At 34.2% G+C, this 19,567-nt stretch overlaps 1 protein-coding gene across 1 annotated transcript; it reads left to right on the top strand.

Moving 5' to 3' along the window:
• Nucleotides 1-4,437: 4,437 nt before the first annotated feature.
• On the top strand, nucleotides 4,438-19,384 carry LOC119999850 (DNA polymerase lambda). Its single transcript, XM_038847618.1, has 17 exons — nucleotides 4,438-4,473; nucleotides 4,571-4,666; nucleotides 10,425-10,485; nucleotides 11,544-11,687; nucleotides 11,784-11,921; nucleotides 12,700-13,041; nucleotides 13,245-13,323; nucleotides 13,439-13,569; nucleotides 14,280-14,342; nucleotides 15,279-15,458; nucleotides 15,558-15,611; nucleotides 15,731-15,819; nucleotides 16,316-16,406; nucleotides 17,742-17,822; nucleotides 18,007-18,074; nucleotides 18,817-18,901; nucleotides 18,985-19,384. Exons 4-17 carry the CDS (start codon nucleotides 11,577-11,579, stop codon nucleotides 19,081-19,083), a joined length of 1,611 nt encoding a protein of 536 aa, XP_038703546.1. The 5' UTR covers nucleotides 4,438-4,473; nucleotides 4,571-4,666; nucleotides 10,425-10,485; nucleotides 11,544-11,576; the 3' UTR covers nucleotides 19,084-19,384.
• Nucleotides 19,385-19,567: the final 183 nt, after the last annotated feature.

Genomic DNA, 19,567 nt, shown 5'->3' with positions numbered 1-19,567 from the left:
TTTGTATTTGTGCTTCGAGTTTACAATGGTTAGGGTATGAATTTTTCAATCTAGTAATGCTTAGGGTTTCGAGTATTCATTCGAGCAGTTTAGGGTACTTTGTGTGCTATGTTCCAGTATTTCATATTTGTTGTTTCGAGTATTTTGTTTTATCTCGTCGAGTATTTCATATTTGTTGTTCGAGTATTTTGTTGTATCTGTTCGAATATTTTAGATTTGTTGTTCGAGTATTTCGTTTTATTGTTCGAGTATTTCAGAATTGTTGTTCGAGTATTTTGTTTTATATGTTCGAGTATTTCAGTTTTTCAACTTTGACCGCCCGTAACTTTTGATCCGCTCATGTGTTTCCTTATTATAATATGTTTCCGAGGACTGATTTTGAAGACCTAAAAGTCAATTTGGGGTTTACCCTGGTTCAGATTCGAGAAGAGATCGAAAATGCGTTGTTTTGAATTACATGTTAGAGTAATTGTAATTATTTGTTCGAGTAATTGTAATTATCTGTTCGAATATTTCAGATTTGTTGTTCGAGTATTTTGTTTTATATGTTCGAGTATTTCAGTTTTTCAACTTTGACCATCCATAACTTTTGATCCGCTCGTGTGTTTCCTTATTATAATATGTTTCCGAGGACTGATTTTGAAGACCTAAAAGTCAATTTAGGGTTTACTCCGGTTGAGATTCGAGAAGAGATCGAAAAGGCGTTGTTTTGAATTACATGTTAGAGTAATTGTAATTATTTGTTCGAGTAATTGTAATTATCTGTTCGAGTATTTCATTTTATTGTTCGAGTATTTCAGATTTGTTGTTCGAGTATTTTGTTTTATATGTTCGAGTATTTCAGTTTTTCAACTTTGACCGTCCATAACTTTTGATCCGCTCGTGTGTTTCCTTATTATAATATGTTTCCGAGGACAGATTTTGAAGACCTAAAAGTCAATTTAGGGTTTACCCCGGTTGAGATTCGAGAAGAGATCGAAAAGGCGTTGTTTTGAATTACATGTTAGAGTAATTGTAATTATTTGTTCGAGTAATTGTAATTATCTGTTCGAGTATTTCAGATTTGTTGTTCGAGTATTTTGTTTTATATGTTCGAGTATTTCAGTTTTCCAACTTTGACCGTCCATAACTTTTGATCCGCTCGTGTGTTTCGTTATTATAATATGTTTCCGAGGACTGATTTTGAAGACCTAAAAGTCAATTCAGGGCTTACCCCGGTTGAGATTCGAGAAGAGATCGAAAACGCGTTGTTTTGAATTACATGTTAGAGTAATTGTAATTATTTCTTCGAGTAATTGTAATTATCTGTTCGAGTATTTCAGATTTGTTGTTCAAGTATTTCATTTTATTGTTCGAGTATTTCAGATTTGTTGTTCGAGTATTTTGTTTTATATGTTCGAGTATTTCAGTTTTTCAACTTTGACCGTCCATAACTTTTGATCCGCTCGTGTGTTTCCTTATTATAATATGTTTCCGAGGACTGATTTTGAAGACCTAAAAGTCAATTTAGGGTTTACCCCGGTTGAGATTCGAGAAGAGATCGAAAACGCGTTGTTTTGAATTACATGTTAGAGTAATTGTAATTATTTGTTCGAGTAATTGTAATTATCTGTTCGAGTATTTCAGATTTGTTGTTCGAGTATTTCATTTTATTGTTCGAGTATTTCAGATTTGTTGTTCGAGTATTTTGTTTTATATGTTCGAGTATTTCAGTTTTTCAACTTTGACCGTCCATAACCTTTGATCCGCTCGTGTGTTTCCTTATTATAATATGTTTCCGAGGACTGATTTTGAAGACCTAAAAGCCAATTTGGGGTTTACCCCAACTGAGATTCGAAAAGAGATCGAAAATGCGTCATTTTGAATTACATATTAGAGTAATTTTAATTATTTGTTCGAGTAATTGTAATTATCTGGTTGAGTATTTCATATTTGTTGTTCGAGTATTTCATTTTTTTGTTCGAAAATGCGTCATTTTGAATTACATGTTAGAGTAATTGTAATTATTTGTTCAAGTAATTGTAATTATCTGGTTGAGTATTTCAGATTTGTTGTTCGAGTATTTTGTTTTATATATTCGAGTATTTCAATTTTCCAACTTTAATCGTCTGTAACTTTTGATCTGCTCGTGTGTTTCCTTATTATAATATGTTTCCAAGGACTGATTTTGAAGACTTAAAAGTCAATATTGGGTTTACCCCAATTGAGACTCGGAAAGAGATCAAAAAGGCGCTATGAATTACATGTTCGAGTAATTGTAATTATCTGTTCGCGTATTTCAGATTTGTTGCTCGAGTGTTTTGTTTTATATGTTCGAGTATTTCTGTTTTCCAACTTTGACCGTCCGTAACTTTTGATCCACTCGTGTTTTCTTATTATAATATGTTTTCGATGATTGATTTTGAAGACCTAAAATTCTATTTGGAGTTCACCCCAGTTGAGATTCCGAAGAAGATCGAAAAGGCATCATTTTGAAGTCTAACGGAGTCAATAAGAGATGTGAAGAACATTTTTTTTGTTATACATTTTCTTGTTCGAGTAAATGGTGTATATGTTGGAGTATTACAAATATTTGTTCGAGTAAATAGTTTATATGTTCGAGTAAAACATTTTTTTTTCTAAATGGAAATGGTGTATATGTTCGAGTAATACTATATTTGGTTCGAGTAATACAATCAACCGTTTCATATGGAAATGTGTGTTATAGAAAAATTTCATGACCACCTCATTCGAAGTTCGATCAATTCTTGTAATATTGTATATCTTCTCCAAAAAATCATCATAGAAAATTGACTCATTCACTACTAAACATTTCCTAGTAACACCAATGAATTTATAAATTCCTCCTGAAAATTCTTAGTCTTCGCCGTATATAACAACAAGGTCAACAACACTCATTTCTGTAAAAGAAAATGTAAAATTCATTCAGAAACACTTTATAAATCAAAATACTCGAACATAATTACAATTACTCGAACAGATAATTACAATTACTCTAACAGATAATTCAAAACGACGCCTTTTCGATCTCTTTCCGAATCTCAATTGGGGTGAATCCTAAATTGACTTTTAGGTCTTCAAAATTAGTCATCGGAAACATATTATGATAAGGAAACACACGAGCGGATCAAAAGTTACGGACTATCAAAGTTGGAAAACTGAAATACTCGAACATATAAAACAAAATACTCGAACAACAAATCCGAAATACTCGAACAGATAATTACAATTACTCGAACAAATAATTACAATTACTCGAACAAATAATTACAATTACTCTAACATGTAATTCAAAATGACGCATTTTCGATCTCTTTCCGAATCTCAACTGGGGTAAACCTCAAATAGACTTTTAGGTCTTCAAAATCAGTCCTCGAAAACATATTATAATAAGGAAACACATGAGCGGATTAAAAGTTATGGACGTTCAAAGTTGAAAAACTGAAATACTCGAACATATAAAACAAAATACTCGAATAACAAATCTGAAATACTCGAACAGATAATTACAATTACTCGAACAAATAATACAATTACTCTAACATGTAATTCAAAATGATGCCTTTTCGATCTCTTTCCGAATCTCAACTGGGGTAAACCCCAAATCGACTTTTAGGTCTTCAAAATCAATCCTCGGAAACATATTATAATAAGAAAACACACGAGCGGATCAAAAGTTACGGACGGTCAAAGTTGGAAAACTTAAATACTCGAACATCTAAAACAAAATACTCGAACAACAAAATCTGAAATACTCGAACAATAAAACGAAATACTCGAACAGATACAACAAAATACTCGAAACAACAAATATGAAATACTGGAACATAACACACAAAGTATCCTAAACTGCTCGAATGAATACTCAAAACCCAAATCACAAATACAAAATTAAATAAAACATACCCATGAATAATCAGGTGCAGAGGGGTGGTCGAATGAGACAAAAATCGTAGATTAACAGGTTAAAGTGAAAGAAGAACGAAGAGAAAGAAGAACGAATTGAAAAGTGATGTCGCAGGAAGAGGGGAAAAAGTTTTTGAATGAAATCATGTGGAATAAGGGTATTTGAGACAATTCCTTTCAAAAAAGTGTTAGATTTCATGTTTTGAAAAAGGTAAGTTAGTTTTCAAAAAAGAGTTTTGGAAAGTGTTACTTTTCCAAAAAAACCCTTACTGGAGCGGAGCTCTCGTGTCTCCGACATTCAACCCATTCGCTCTCTTTTCTTCATCTTCTTCTTCTTCCCGACCCGTCGCTTCATTTTTGTGTAGCTACTTTGCTTTTCCTTCGTTTTCTTTTTCACAAATTAGGGATTCAGGTTCCTTTACATTTAGTCACTCTCTTAGTGTTAAACCTTCAGTCACCATAACAAAACACCCAGAAACTCATTTTATTTCTTCTAAATCCGCTAAGAAAATTTGTAGCGTAACCGAATTCAAATTTCCTGACCCAATCCCGGAGTTTGCTAATGCGGTAAATTCATTCAATAACAACGCCCAATAACTCATTTATGATGTTTCTGTTTGTTGTTTTCGAATTGATGGAGGTCCGTGTTTTTTTGGGGTTTTAGGAGACGGAGAAGTTTAAGGCTCATCTCCTCAAGAGACTCTCTAAGAAAGATATTTTTGGAGATTCACTCGGAGAGGTGGTTGAAATCTGCACTGAGGTACTTACATTTCTGCAATGTTTTTTTCGTAGTTGTTAAAATCCGTTCTCTTTTATTTCTAGATGCTGAGAGTATGGGGATGCATATGATTCTAAGTTTAGTCGGAAAAATAGGTTTTTTGTTTTTGGTTTTGGGCATTTTATTTGTTCTGTTTTGGTGTGATTTGATGTTCCCCTCATCTTCACCTGGTATATCAATCTGTTTATATTAGGGTGCATAGAAATAGGAGTCTTTATATCAATATTTTGGCCTTATGGATGGAGGAAGGGAAATTAAGGCATGTTATTTATGATTGATGGAGTTTGAGTGTATCTAAGGAAACTTTGGTAACTTGTGATTAACTTAGGTGATAACATACCGTTGCAAATGCTGGTGGCAATGAGTTCAATATTAGTGATTACATTCACTATTCGTAACAACCCAATTGTCAAGGATCCTATTCTGTTTTTTGGAAGGTGGAATTATGTTTGCTGGAGCTGATTCTACTTATTAGTTTCTATTAAGCATAAACTTGCTATTAAGAGAACTTTCCTTGTCTGTAAGCGCTAGGATGATCTGATCAGCCATTTCAATGAAGATTAAACAGTGGTTTTTCTTGTTTTCCAGTTCCTAAGCAGATTTCTCATGACTGGGCAAATAAGAAGCATTGTAGCAGCAAGAGCTAATTTGGTTAACTGTTTGGATAGCTTTTAAGTAACAATTGAAAAAACCTTCTTAAGAATAGTCTAACATCTGGCCATAACTTAACGGATTTTGATGCGCTATGATGCCCAGTAACCAAAAAGTTCTTTCATTTTTTCTCCTGTTTTTTCGTTTATTATCATCATGAAAAGAGACAAAAAGAGAATAAATAGAATAGATCTTACATGGCTTGACATAGTACAAAAGGATATGGATTATTAGATAGAAATGAATGGCGAAACGAATATATTGCAGTGGATTCCCATTGATTTTCTCATAGACTCATATAGCCGACCCCAAACTTTTGGGATAAAGGCTCGCAAGTGATATGAGAAGGAAAAACACAGCTTAAAAAGGCAATCTTGATATATAGCTTGAAATTGGGGTCACCAATCTTTGGAGTATATGATACCTTTACTGAAGCCAATAATCGCAACCTTTTCTGATGCAATATCGAAATTCTTTTATGTCTCGCATCCTGGTATTTTTGCCTCAAATGTTGTAGATGTAAATTATTGAGAATATGATTTTGAAGTCCAATACAGCTAGGAGAAAGATGTTCTTCGAAAAGTACACGAAAGCATGGTAAATGCATTAGTATTTAATAGGGGTAAAGTTTGTACAACAAAGAACATTGAATTTCACCAAGAAAAATACCTCCATGAAATACATAGGCAGGTGATTCAGGCAGCAAACATCCAAGACACGACCATCCACTCAATCCATGAAAAGCCATTTCCAAAATCATCTCAAGAATGTCCCTTTCCCTCTCTTTCAAAATATAAATTTTTAGAAATTAATTTAATTTTGGAGATTTAAAAAATACAAAAAATACAGGGAAAAAAATAAAAAATCAAATCTCACAATAAACTATATATATAAAATTTAATTTGAAAAACAATTGCAAAATTATAAACTTAAACTTGAAAAACCAATTCCTAGAATTTATTATTTGAAAATAACAAACAAATACACATAAAATAAGACAGAACATGAAAGACCATTTCACAATACAAAACATAAAAAATACCTCCAAAATGAAGGGCACGACCAGACCTTATTCGCCTCAGAAATACTTCTCTTATACCTAGCAAATTTAAACCTCTGCTCAACGGCGATCCCCAAAATGATCCTGCAAAAAACATATTAAAAAAACCATAACTAAATTTTGCAGTACAACAGCAAAAAACAAAAGTGGTGGGACATCCATCCAAACCTTCTTAATCTACATTGTTGTAACTTAAATCTCCTAAACAATCTCGCATGCCTATGTTGCCGAACTCCAGAACACACGGCAACAGAAAATCTGAAATACACAAATATAGGACTTAACCCATCAACAACATATATTGAAATGAAAAAAAAAATATCGATTCAAAAACAACAATGCAAATATCACTCACCACAAATAATACAATCTTTTTATTGAAAGCATTTAAATTTTTATAAGGTATAAAGATAACATTCGTGTACTTTTAAAAACCACAGATCTAGCAACTAACATTAGGAAACGTCAAATATATAAAAATAACAAAATAAGCACATAGACATCATCAAGAGTTTTCTAATATTAGAGTGTTACCTTGTATCTCGTTCTTGGGTGCACTCCATTTGAAAACGCTATATAATGTAAAGAAAGATATTATTAAAGTTCAAAACCTGCAGGCATATCAAAGTGTTTGAAACCATGTCAATATGTTTTATCAAAACCTGCAATGAATAAGTTTCAATAACCAATTGACAACTAACAATACAGCAACTATGCACAATTATGCTCAATTAGAATATGGCATAGTGCTAAGATGTTTTTGGTTAATGGTTGTCTGGGACTCTAATTATTTACATTAATAAAATTTTGTTGTGGCTTTAAACTTTTACAAACTGAGTCAAATGAATTATAGTGTAGTATTGCTACAGCAGTACCATAGTAGTTTAAAAAAAAATGTTGGATTAAAGAAAGGTTAATATTGAAGAAGTATGTCCCCCAAGCAACTTAAAAACTTTTGAGTTTAGACTACTCGAACCAATTTTTTTGTGGCTTTAAACTTTTACATACTGAGTCAAATGAATTATAGTGCAGTATTGCTACAGCTGTACCATAGTAGTTTATAAAAAAATGTTGGATTAAAGAAATGTTAATATTAAAGAAGTATGTCCCCCAAGCAACCTAAAAACTTCTAAGTTTAGACTACTTGAATCATTTAGCATCACCACAAACTTTATTCGATTTAACATCTCATTCTGTTAAAAATTCTTTTTTTTTCAGTCCTCACTACCAAAACACGAAGAATTTCGCACAAAAATTTTAACTAAAGTGTTTCCAAATAAATTTATACATCCTAATACAAACAATGAATCTTTTAACACTAAAATCAACTCAATTTAAATACATGGAAGTCTAATACTAAACTTATTCATTTAACATGATTGGGTGCACCAGAGACTTCTAAAAAAGGACATTCAGAAAATTACAGTTATGTATATGCAACTTATTTGGCCTGAGGTTCAAATCCAATAAGCGATTCGAAATTCGGATCGAAAACTATAGATTTGAAAAAGAATCGCAAATCCAATCCCAAAACAAAATAAGAAACCACTAACCTTGAACTCTCAAAAGTTATTTCAACTAATGTGTTTCCAAATAAATTTATACATCCTAATACAAACAATGAATCTTTTAACACTAAAAACAACTCAATTTAAATACATGGAAGTTTAATAATAAACTTATTCATTTAACATGATTGGGTGCATCAGAGACTTGAACAAATGACATTCAGAAAATTCAGTTATGTATATGCAACTTATTTGGCCTGAGGTTCAAATCCAATAAGCGATTTGAAATTCACATCAAAAACTATGGATTTGAAAAAGAACCGCAAATCCATTCCCAAAACAAAATAAGAAAAAAAACTAACCTTGAACTCCCAAAAGTTATTTATTCAAGACTTCACTGGCCAGCAAGCTATAACCTCAGGCTCAATAAGAGACTCTCATCCACTTGAATTTTGACACCGTTTGAAGCAGATTACTTTGTCCAAAACAAAGACCCACATCAACTTAGATACTCTGCTGACAGATGACCAGAAACGCGGATTCAAGTTAGATAAGAGAAGGAATGAATGTTGCCTTCGATTCGGCTCCGACTATTATATACTTCGGGCAATACATGCATCAGAACAATAATCGAAAGCGTCGCTTCTGTTTTTCAATCAATACATAATGACTATCCAGGTTTATTGAATAAAATAAACAATAAGTCAAATTAAATGTAACAACAATCAGAGGAGAAGAGCCAATCGCCAAACCATACAAGATATGAGGAGAAACGAAATCGGAATCGAGATGTGGAGTCGACGGGAATGGAGATGAAGCACGTAAACAACAAACGAACAACAGCTCTACGATAAGATCCAATCGGATCTGATCCGTTCAGATTCCACAGATCCTGCCGATTTTGGTTTGTGGGATATGGAAACGGACATGTTTAATTGGAAGATGGAAATAGAGAAGGGGAGCAGAAGACGTAGAACGAAAAAAGGCTTTCAGATTGTCCGTTTTTTTTCTGCTTCTTTTATTGCCGCAAGAGACGTTTGGAGAGAAAGTGTATTGGAGAAATAGGGAGAGAGCTGAGATCGTCTGAAAAACAAATAAAGGGATTGTAGATTGTCCACGTAGGAAGAAACAGGGAGTTTTAGAAGGTCAGGTGTCAAAAAAATAAGAGTTATTGTTAGAGCCTCTGCTTTATATATAGGTATAGATGTTAAACTTCAAATTTCAATGTTTTTAAAATAAACAATGAAATTTCTCATGATATACATGTAATTACATTGTTTTCATTATGAATATATGAACAAGGATTTATGCACAGGACTATATGATATTTGCATTTGCTTGAATCATATGACAATTTATGTGTTTATTTTTACTGTGTCCCTGATGATGGTTTGTTTATGTTGGATCAAACGATGACTATTTTATGTATTTTGTTGGATATGGATTGTTGAGTTAAATTTATGGCAAGTTGGTTTTAATTTTTTTATTTTGTTCATTCACGCCACTCCAATTGGCGTGAATGAACGAAATCATGTTTCACGCCATCTGTGATGGTTTGAACAAAAAATTCCATTAGATGCAAAATTGATCACGCCATCATAAAAAAATTGTAAAGACACGCCATTCTAAATGGCGTGTAGTGTGATATTGAGAAATAATTTTATCCCAGTGTTATATTCGAAAATATTAGTTCTGACAGTGTTATATTGGAAAAAAACTCGATTGCTTGTTAGGAGGATTAGCCACACAAAAGAGAGAAAAAAGGAGAGGAAAAGAGAAGAAAAAGAGAGAGAGCTAGGAGAGAAATCGGGAAAACCAGAGAGGAATCGAGAGGAATCAAAAACCAGGAAATAGGGAGTAGCCGCCAGAGAGAAGAACAAAAGGAGAAGAGGGAGATATTGCTCAATATGTTCATCCTCCTTTGCTAGTTCTGTTCTTGGAAGGTAATCTATACACACTTGTGTCATTCTTTGTTTCAATCTCTCTGATTCCATTTTTTTGGTGCTATTTCTATACTTCTCTAGTTCTATCTCTTTGGCTCTAACAGTCAAAGTCGAATTCGATGCATGCATCTCCTAGGTCCATGGTCTCTTCTGCTAGGTAGGCTTCTCTACTTCTCTGAGTTGAACAATATCAAACTCCGACCAAGGTTTGTGCTATGTTTTTCCTTGGCCTTGATATCATCACAGCTTCTTCCAAGTGGGTGTCTTCGCTTCTATCTTCTCTTCTATGCAAATCTTCCTCAAGAAGAGGCATGTGATAACGTAACCCTTCACTGGCTTTACATTCGTTATTTAGTTGTGGAATTATTTTTTTCAATTTTGTTGTTGTAGAATAAGATTGATTGTCATAGAGCTCTCTTCAATTTTGAGAAGTAGTCTATGAAATACTTTTTGGGTTGTGTCAGTGGTGAAGGGTTGTTCCTCTCCATAGGTAGGCCTTTATCTCAGTTTGAAGATTATGTCTATGTTTTGTAGACCATTCAATTCAGATTATATTATCTTTCCACTACTTTGTGTAGGGATCAAGTGAATGCCAACTCTCAGTGATGTAGCAAAAAATAATATATTTCCCTATTACAGGTAATACAATTCATTTCCTGTAATTGTTGTTTTGTTTTTTTGAAGATAAACTGTTTTTATGGCTTCTTGTATTGGTATTATACTATATTCATTTGCATCAATAATGATCTCATCTAATGATAATATACTCATTTGCATCAATGAGACTTTTTATCAAGAAATTCATTTTTAATTATATTTGTTTACTATGACTCTTCGAGAAGACCGAGCTTGGATATTTCACTTTTTTTTTTAATACAGGGGAGGGGATGGGGAGACTCGAACTCGAGACCTCTATGAGATACCATACACATAAGTGTCATCTAAGCTACTCTTGATTCTCTTGGATATTCACACTTAAAAATATAATCTAACGAGTTAAAAACTTAGGGTCAAATTAGTATCACTTTTGTTTCTTGTTTTTTGTTTTAGTTTTCAAAAAATAGAAAATAAAAACACAAAATATTGTTTGTTTGTATTTTCTGTTTTGGTTTTTATGAAAACCAAAAACAGGTTTTCAAAATTTTTGTAAACAAGAAAAAAAGGTTTTTAAAAGTTTTGGAAACAGAACTAGTTATACTTATTATATATTGCACTTTCTTTAAGATTTCAGATTATAAGTTGCACAGAGATATGAAGACAATGATCAAATATACTTTGGGTTATTGTTTTATTTCTTATCTTTTTTCCTTTTTGCTGATATTTTAATGGTGAATTACATTGCAATAGACACGACAAATGCTGCAGTTATGAGAAATATAGTGGTGTGGATATATTCCATTATTATGAAAATAAAAGCATAAACACTTTTTTTTTTTTTCAGTTTTATGCTTTCAGTGTTGTTTTCAATTTTAAGTGTTCAACCAAACAAGTTTCGATTTCATGTTTTTATTTTTGTTTTCAAAACTTTTGGAAGTGATACCAAACACAACCTTAAAATCATGCATGTTTTAAAAAATAATTTTACAAATTAAAATGATTAATTATCAGGATCATTGATTTAGGAGGGTCGAGCAATACCCGAGTCCTCCCCCGTTCGGTTACACGTAATTCAAACTCTAAACGGTGGGTTCTTGCAGAAGAAGACTGGAAGAACAAACAGACGAGACTCAATGGCGCCAAAGGCAACCAGAAAGAAAGCTCCCTCTACCGATCCCGATGGCATTTTTGCCGGAATCTTCGCTTTCTTGACTGATAAGAGAGTACAGCCTCGTCGATTACAGGTCTCGCCACTGTTTTCTTAGCCTCCAACGGATTCATCTAATCATTTGAGGGTTTATTTGTTTAATGTTGCTTCTTTTTTTCTCTTTATTATTAAGATTTGGAAGCAGAAGCTGCTGCAAATGGGTGCTACCATTGAGGAGGCTCTAAACAAAAGGGTAACTCACGTGTTTGCAATGAACTTAGATGTGCTTCTCGAAGAAGTAGGCAGAGAACGCCTGGCACGCTTCAAAGGAGTAAGTTCATGTGCTGTTTTAAACAGCTATGTCTTTGCGAGCGTTCCTTACACCATAAGCTTGTAATTAGAACTTTGAATTGCTGTGAGGCCTTGCACAATCAATTGTTTTGAAGTTTTTGGCACAAGATTTCTGCATATTAATGTTGCTTATTGTATTATGAATTTTATCTTGGTGTAGCTCAACTTTGGTATGCCGTTTGTGATATGAAATAGATGTTTAAAGTTTTTCTATCTCTTTTTTCCCCATTGAAATAAATGGCTATAGTGTTGAAGGATGACTTGATATGTGATTATTCTAATACAATTAGGTTGCTTTTAGGCCAAATAAATTATAAATTTGAAGAAGAATGTGATATTTTTCAATTGTATTTGGATTTCTACTTATGCATGGCAAAATTTTGATCTTAGTTCTCAAGTTTCTCTGAGGATCAAGGTTTCAATTGATGATGTTTAATTTGAAGAATTTTGAAATTTTCCAGTGCTTGGTCCGAGGACATTTTAATAGTTTCTTGTTAGTCTTTTCCCTGGAAGCGTTGATTTTGTCTCAGCTGATGGTTAAATTTTCCAGAATTACTGCCTCAGGCATCTTAACTATCTAGAATCCTTGATTAATTTCCACGTAGGTTATTATAAGAGAAGGGACAAAGGGAGACTTGAAATGTAACCTCAGAGGACATGATGTGTTGCTCTTTATGTTGAAGTTCATTTCCCTGCTTACCACATATCTAAGAGGTTGCTTGGAGTTCTTATGCTTGATATTAACAACTTTGCTGCAGAGTGTTCTACTCTATCAATGGCTAGAAGATTGCTTGAGGTTAGGAGAAAAGGTATCCGAAGATCCATATCATCTGGAAGTGGATGCAGAAGGGGAGAATATTGCAGACAAGTCATTGACTTCTCATTCAACCAATAGAATCAGTTCTAGTGATGATGAGCCATCACCTTCCAAAAAGATAAGATCGTCCTCAGATGATTCGAAGAATTTGAAAGGAGAACAAAATTCTGGAAATGATTCTTTACGTGAGGAATCAAATTCTAAAGGGGACCATCGTAGCTCTTTCCATACTCAAGACCCTGCGAACAATAGTTTGAAGCCCTATGATACTCCAAACAAGAATGTAAGAGTAGCATTCAATTATTAAGACTAGTGATATTTTTTAGCTTATTTAGTAGACTTCTGCTCTTCAAATTCTGGAGGCGTAGTACATAACTGCTGCTTTGCTTGGAGGGTCATTTTTTGTTGCATCAGAATTTGATCACCTGATAAGGCTGATATCTTTTGCAGCTTTATTATTTTACTAATCAGCTTTATTTGTTGTAGTCATCCTTGCCATACAGTCCACCAGATTTAAACAGGAATATCACTGATATATTTGGGAAACTTATAAATATTTACAGAGGTGAGACTAGATTTCCTCGTGTGTTATGCATATGTTTTTGCTAAGTTCTTTTGCTTGCATTATTGGTTTTATTGCTTTCCAGATTGTCTAATGTGGCTAACCTGCCTGTGAAAAGCATTGGGCGATGATCGGAGGTCATTTAGCTATCACAAAGCTATTCCAGTTATTGAGAAGTTGCCATTTAAAATCGAAAGTGTGGACCAGGTCAAACATCTGCCATCTATTGGAAAATCAATGCAGGACCATGTAAGTTGACCGTTGTATGTTTCAGTTACAATTTTCCATTTTGTTTCCTTCGTTGACCTGCCAACTCATCTTACGTTTCACAATATACTTCAGTTTGCTTTTCATATGTGGTATAATTGAGATCTCTCTCAAATGAGTTATAGATGCGCTAGAGCATTAGCACAAGAAGAAAACTGGGGGAAAATGTTCTTGATATCCCTGCTTAATTTCATCAGCAGTAAGCTCCACCTGTCATCCTTAGATTCCGCTTCCCGTTTGTCATACTTCCCAGTTCCCAGCATAGTGGCACTGTGGCAAATGCCATATGATGGTGCTCCTTCCTGCCAATCTTACGCAACTCATCATCTCTCCGACACTAAAATATGAGCAAATTATAAGAAAATAAAATAAATTGGTGAAGATTCCTTGTCATTTCAGGTTTTGCGTGTCATGAACTATTGTCAATTTTGGAGCTGATTTTGTGGTCTGTTATGAAGCATCAAGTCGTGCCGCATCCTTTTTCGTCACACAAATGTACTTTTAAATAATAATGATGTGATGCATTCAAATAATATGAATGATTTAAAAAATTGACAGCATCGCTTTCGAAACCTTCCATTGACCTCAATCTGGATGTTGAGAAATTTAAGCTGTATAATTTCCTATGCCTTTACAATGAATGTATTTTCCTCTTATCAATTTGAGATGGAGTCCAATGAAATTCAATGCAGATTCGGGAGATAGTCATGACTGGGAAGTTGTCCAAGTTAGAGCACTTCGAGGAGGATGAAAAGGTACTGTGAAGTTTTCAGTAACCTGCAATCCCATTTATGTACTGCTTCATGTTTCATTGCACATTTTTCTGGTCATATTTTTTCCTCGTCTATCATCTCAATTTGGAGTGAATTTTCTTTTTCTATAGTTTGCTCTCTGTTGTTGCCTGCAATCTGTTTTGCAATTGAATGAGGATATCACATCTCTCAAACTAATGCTTTCTGAAGTTTTTAATTTCTTGATATTCTTCTTTGACATGGTAGTATTAATATTTGACTTGACCATCTTGAAGATAAATGATAATCTTTTCTTAATCATTTTAGCTGCATAAAAAGGTAAATAGCTCCTTTGGTCAAGGCTCCCACATTGGAAGGCGGGGTCGTCTTAATGATTTCAGTAGCATCTCTAGCAAGAATTAAGGATAAACCTTTGGCTTAGTAGTAATGTTATTTCACCACAACCTAGATGTCATGGTTTCATTTCTTGGAAATAAAATCTTTCCTATGTGGGGCTAAGGTGTTGTACATCTCGCCTTTCTGTGCCTCCAGTGAGAATTTGTTCTCTTTCAAGATTTTTTTTTAATTTTTTGCTCACAGCCTCTCTATGTATTATGTGGGGGTAAAGCCTGCATACATCATATCTGTCCCCGACCCCACCCACCATGGGAGCCTTGTGCAAGTGAGTTGTTTTCCTTTTTTCCTCACACATATAGTTTTCTATAATACTTTTATGGCACTAATTTTATAATTTGTATAGTATTTCTAGGGTACTCATAAAATTTAGCAGGGAAACGGAAAGGGGAAGAACTGCAATTGTTTAGCTATTGAGGCTATTGTTTATGTTTTGTCTATCTCAAATTATGTGGAATACCAACAGTTCTACTAACTTTTGAGCTATGCATTTTTTGAAATCTTTATAATTTCTATTCTCTCTTTTTCCATATTCTGTCTTGGCAGGTGCGAACAATTTCGTTATTTGGGGAAGTCTGGGGTATCGGTCCAGCCACAGCTGCAAAATTATATGAGAAAGGGCATCGTACATTAGATGATCTAAAGAAAGATGACTCATTAACAAATTCACAGAAGATAGGATTAAAGTACTTTGATGATATTAATTCAAGGATTCCACGCCATGAGGTTTGATTATCTTGCATCTTTCTGTAATTTTCAGTTCATGACCGTACCTTTTAGACTTGCTTTAGCATGGGATTGTTTAATATACCTATGGTTGTTTAGGTTCAAGAAATGGAAAAACTCCTAGAGAAAGTTGCCGAAGAAATTTTGCCTGGGGTGAGCAGACTATTCGTCTGACTTAGGTTTAATTGGAATTAATGTTGTTTATAATCCCAAGTTCACCTACACATTTGTATCTTGGTTCTTATTCTAATCTTCTGACATTTGTGTTGAAGGTGGTTATTGTATGTGGAGGGTCCTATAGGCGTGGAAAAGCTTCCTGCGGGGATATGGACATTATAACAACACATCCTGATGGAAAAAGGTCTAAAGTCCAACCTTTAATTAAAATTCCAGTGAGATGGGACTGTCATTTTGCAAATATTGCCTCTGTTTTATCTTTAACGGTTGAAAGAAAATAGAAAGCGAATCATCAAATATTCTCAGAAAATTTCCAGGGACCTTTGCTTTGAAAGGTGCTTCACTTTTATGGTCAGTAGTATAGATTGTGCACCAACATGTCTAGATTCAGATGCATGAACTTTCTATTAATATAATTTATGAAGGTTCCTAAATATAATATGGGGAAAGGCATAGAAGCATATTCTTAGATGCTAGAGTTTATGTTACTGTACAGTTCAGTTCATAATGAAGTATTTACCTTGATGTGTACAACTTCTTCTGAATCATGGTTCAGTTATGCATATATGCTGCTGGTTACCATTTTTCTTAATTTGTTTGTAAGTACTTTTTTGGTTTCTGTGAGATATGTTCTTGGTATTTTTTACAAAGGGCTGAATTAGTTTGCTTCATATCTGCAGTCATAAAGGTTTTCTGGCAAAATTTGTGAAGTGTTTAAAGGATATGAAATTTTTAAGAGAGGATTTGATTTTCAGTACCCATAGTGAGGAGGTAATGTTATTTCTCTTCCACTTAATTGGTTTCGTCATGTGTTTGTATATTTATGCATGCCTACAAACAAACGGGAGGATAATCAAGGCTACTTGAGTAGGGAATCGAATTAGAACTTCACAATGAATCCACTTTTCTTTCTTTGTGGAGCCTATTTGAAAAGGATTTTATTTTCTATGTAATCAGATGCTGTTGCAGAAAAGTAGTGGTTTGTTACCACTCATCGAATTACTGCCATTTTAGCAATTGATATTATCATTTGTTAATGAGGTCTGAACCTGTACTATAACCATTATGAATGGAATGTTTCATTAATTTAAATTTTAGTGCTTAATAATAGCTGAAACTTTTTCCATTTCCAGCATTCGGCTGGATTTATATATGGGACTTGCTGGAAGTTTAATCCTTGAATGCTTTGAATCCTTTTCATGGCATTGTTTATTTGCTCCCACTGGTTGAGATATCGAACATAGAAGCATGGAGATATCTATGAAAATATTAAAATCTATTCAGTGATGGCCTGCAAACCAGAAATGATCTGGTGAGCCATGAGGGCTGTGAAGTTGTGCCTCATTATAGTGGGAATTTGAGTTAGCCTACTAAGTCTGTTCTTCGTTTTCCTCGGAAAAAACGTCAAGGTTCAAAAAAAAAATTGTGTTTATATGAGAAGCATCAAGCGACCTTTCGTTAACTTTGTTATGAAGAGGTGAATAACTAGTATTTTTGTAGTATCCAAAGTTGCAATCGGTTGAAATTAGTTTAATCTCTATTAGAATATCTATAAATGATGTGAAATGCCTGAGTTAACGTATTGGGTTGAATGGCAAAGTAACTAATCTTAACATGGTATTGGAGCAGGAGGTCTTGTGTTCAAACCTTAACTTCCGCAATTTATACCCCAATTTATTGTTGCCCCAAGTGTGGACCTTTGTGAGAGCCCCTAGTATTGGGCTTCATTTGTTCTGCACGTGTTGGGCCGTTGGATTCCTAGCCCACACCTGATGGGAGTGTTAGAATATCTATAAATGATGTGAAACATCCCAAATCAACAAGTTAACTTATTGGGTTGAATGACTAAGTAACTAATCTTAACAATCTCTTCCATATGACTTTGTTCTATAATAAGTTCAAGTCGGTCATATTTGTACCAATGAATGTTTCGGTGTCTTGTACATGCCATTATATTGATCTTATTGTTTAACTTTTATGTTACAATGTGCACAGGGAACTGATAAGTTCGAGGCAGTCATATATTTTAGCAATGAAAGTTTTAGTGTCTTGTACATGCCATTACAGTGATCTTATTGTTTAACTTTTATGTTACGATGTGCACAGGGTACCAATTCAGGTGTGGACACATACTTTGGTCTTTGTACGTATCCAGGACGGGAGCTACGCCATCGCATAGATTTCAAGGTGATTTGATGTTTCTCTATCACACTAATGGGTTATGTATTACAAAAGGATTTTAAGGAGTAGTAACAATAGAACATAGCTCTAATAAAGCATTTTGTTGTTTGCAGTATTATCCATACCCCCTCCCTTCCCGTCTTCTTAGTCTTCTTTGAGTATTTTTCTTTTTGATTTATTTTATTTGTAGGTATATCCAAGGGACATATATGCTTTTGGACTCATAGCATGGACTGGCAATGACGTATTAAATAGAAGGTACCTTCAAAGTTTTTTTTGCTTTTGATCAGGGCCAAAAGATGAATAGACATATCTTAGTTTTGAAGTTCTCTTCCAGGGATGAAAGTTAAGTCAGCGTCCTTAAATTTCTGCACCATTCTTGCAGATTTTACCCTTACTTGTTTATGGTATCAACAGTTGATGTTTGAAGATGAAGATAGCTTCTGTGCTTTCATAAAACAATTAGACTTATGCTTAACATTTTTTGAGGTGAAGAGAATATGTTATATTGCATGGCAGTATGCCTCAAATTATTGGAGAATTGATGTCCTGTTAAGTGCAATTTATTAGTTTGATCTATATTGCATGGACTTGGGAGGTATTGGATGCGTATGCATCCAAGTATCAGGTTTGATGAGGGAAGGATTTTTTTAAGTCCTTTGAAATTTCCAAGTACCTTATGCAGGTACTTTGGTTTGGAGGTGAAGTGGAGGCTGAATTGGCATGGTTTTTCATTAATAAAGCATTGCGTATACTCGAGCATATCTAGAAACATTTCCTTTTCCGGTTCCCGCATAAGATATGCACAAAACACGATATTGATAAGACCACCTTGATTTTGAAAATGAGTTCCAAATTCAGTATATCTTCATCGTAGGGGTGAGAAGCATAATTTGCTTATTTCTCTCGAGACCTTTAATTTCTTGCTAGCTGATGAATTTTAAGCTTTCTTTTCTTTAGTGAAATACAATAAAAATTTAACTGTACTGTGCAAGTGCAGGTTGAGAATACTGGCAGACTCCAAAGGATACCGGCTTGATGACACAGGGTTGTTTCCAGCTACTCAAGGGTCTAGCGGGAAAAAGGTACTAAGTTGGCTCAGTTTCAGGATTTTCCTCGTAACTACTTTTCACGGTTACTTTACATCAGATGCAAAAACCTGTTGCAGGGTGCAAGAGGTAGTGCAAGTCTAAGATTTGAGACGGAGAAGGAGGTGTTTGATTTCCTGGGATTTCCTTGGCTTGAGCCACATGAGAGGAATTTGTGACATGCACATTCTTCAGTCGGACATGCTGTATGCACACATAAAGGAGCATAGGAGCATCCAAGAGCCTCAGAGGCAGTTCATCAGTATATAGAGAAATCTGTTCATTTTGCTGAAAGTTTTTGTTTTTGTTTTTTTTTCTCTCTCTCTCTCTCTCTACATGTACAGTACTAGTAGCTAAGTCTTCTGCAGCATGTATCTCTTTAATGCCTGTAAATAGTACCGTAGTGGATGATAATGGTTCATCTCTATTCTCCTGCGAATACTTGATTTATAAATATATATTCAGTTGTAATTTTAGCAATTTGTGTGTGCAGCAGTGTTCGCACTGTGATTTACCAAGCCTTCTGCTCAACCCTTATTGATGGGTGAATTGCTTCTTTATTTGTATGTAGCAACAAGAACTATTAGAATCCTGAGATTGTGATCCTCATGGGAAGATCCACTTGGCATTTTGTATCCGGGTTTGCATCAAGGTAATGTTAAA

The sequence above is a fragment of the Tripterygium wilfordii genome, chromosome 6 (genome assembly GCF_013401445.1).
Source record: "Tripterygium wilfordii isolate XIE 37 chromosome 6, ASM1340144v1, whole genome shotgun sequence".
NCBI classification, from domain to species: Eukaryota; Viridiplantae; Streptophyta; class Magnoliopsida; order Celastrales; family Celastraceae; genus Tripterygium; species Tripterygium wilfordii.
The sequence above is the reverse complement of the archived record's forward strand: the minus strand, read 5'-3'. Positions and strand labels throughout refer to the sequence as shown.

Excerpts from the sequence above, each read along its gene's own strand:
- LOC119999850 (XM_038847618.1), top strand. The coding sequence starts at position 11,577 with ATGGCGCCAAAGGCAACCAGAAAGAAAGCTCCCTCTACCGATCCCGAT. Across the intron at positions 14,343-15,278 it reads ACTTCGAGGAGGATGAAAAG|GTGCGAACAATTTCGTTATT; the intron begins GTACTGTGAAGT and ends CTGTCTTGGCAG. Across the intron at positions 15,459-15,557 it reads CAAGGATTCCACGCCATGAG|GTTCAAGAAATGGAAAAACT; the intron begins GTTTGATTATCT and ends ATGGTTGTTTAG.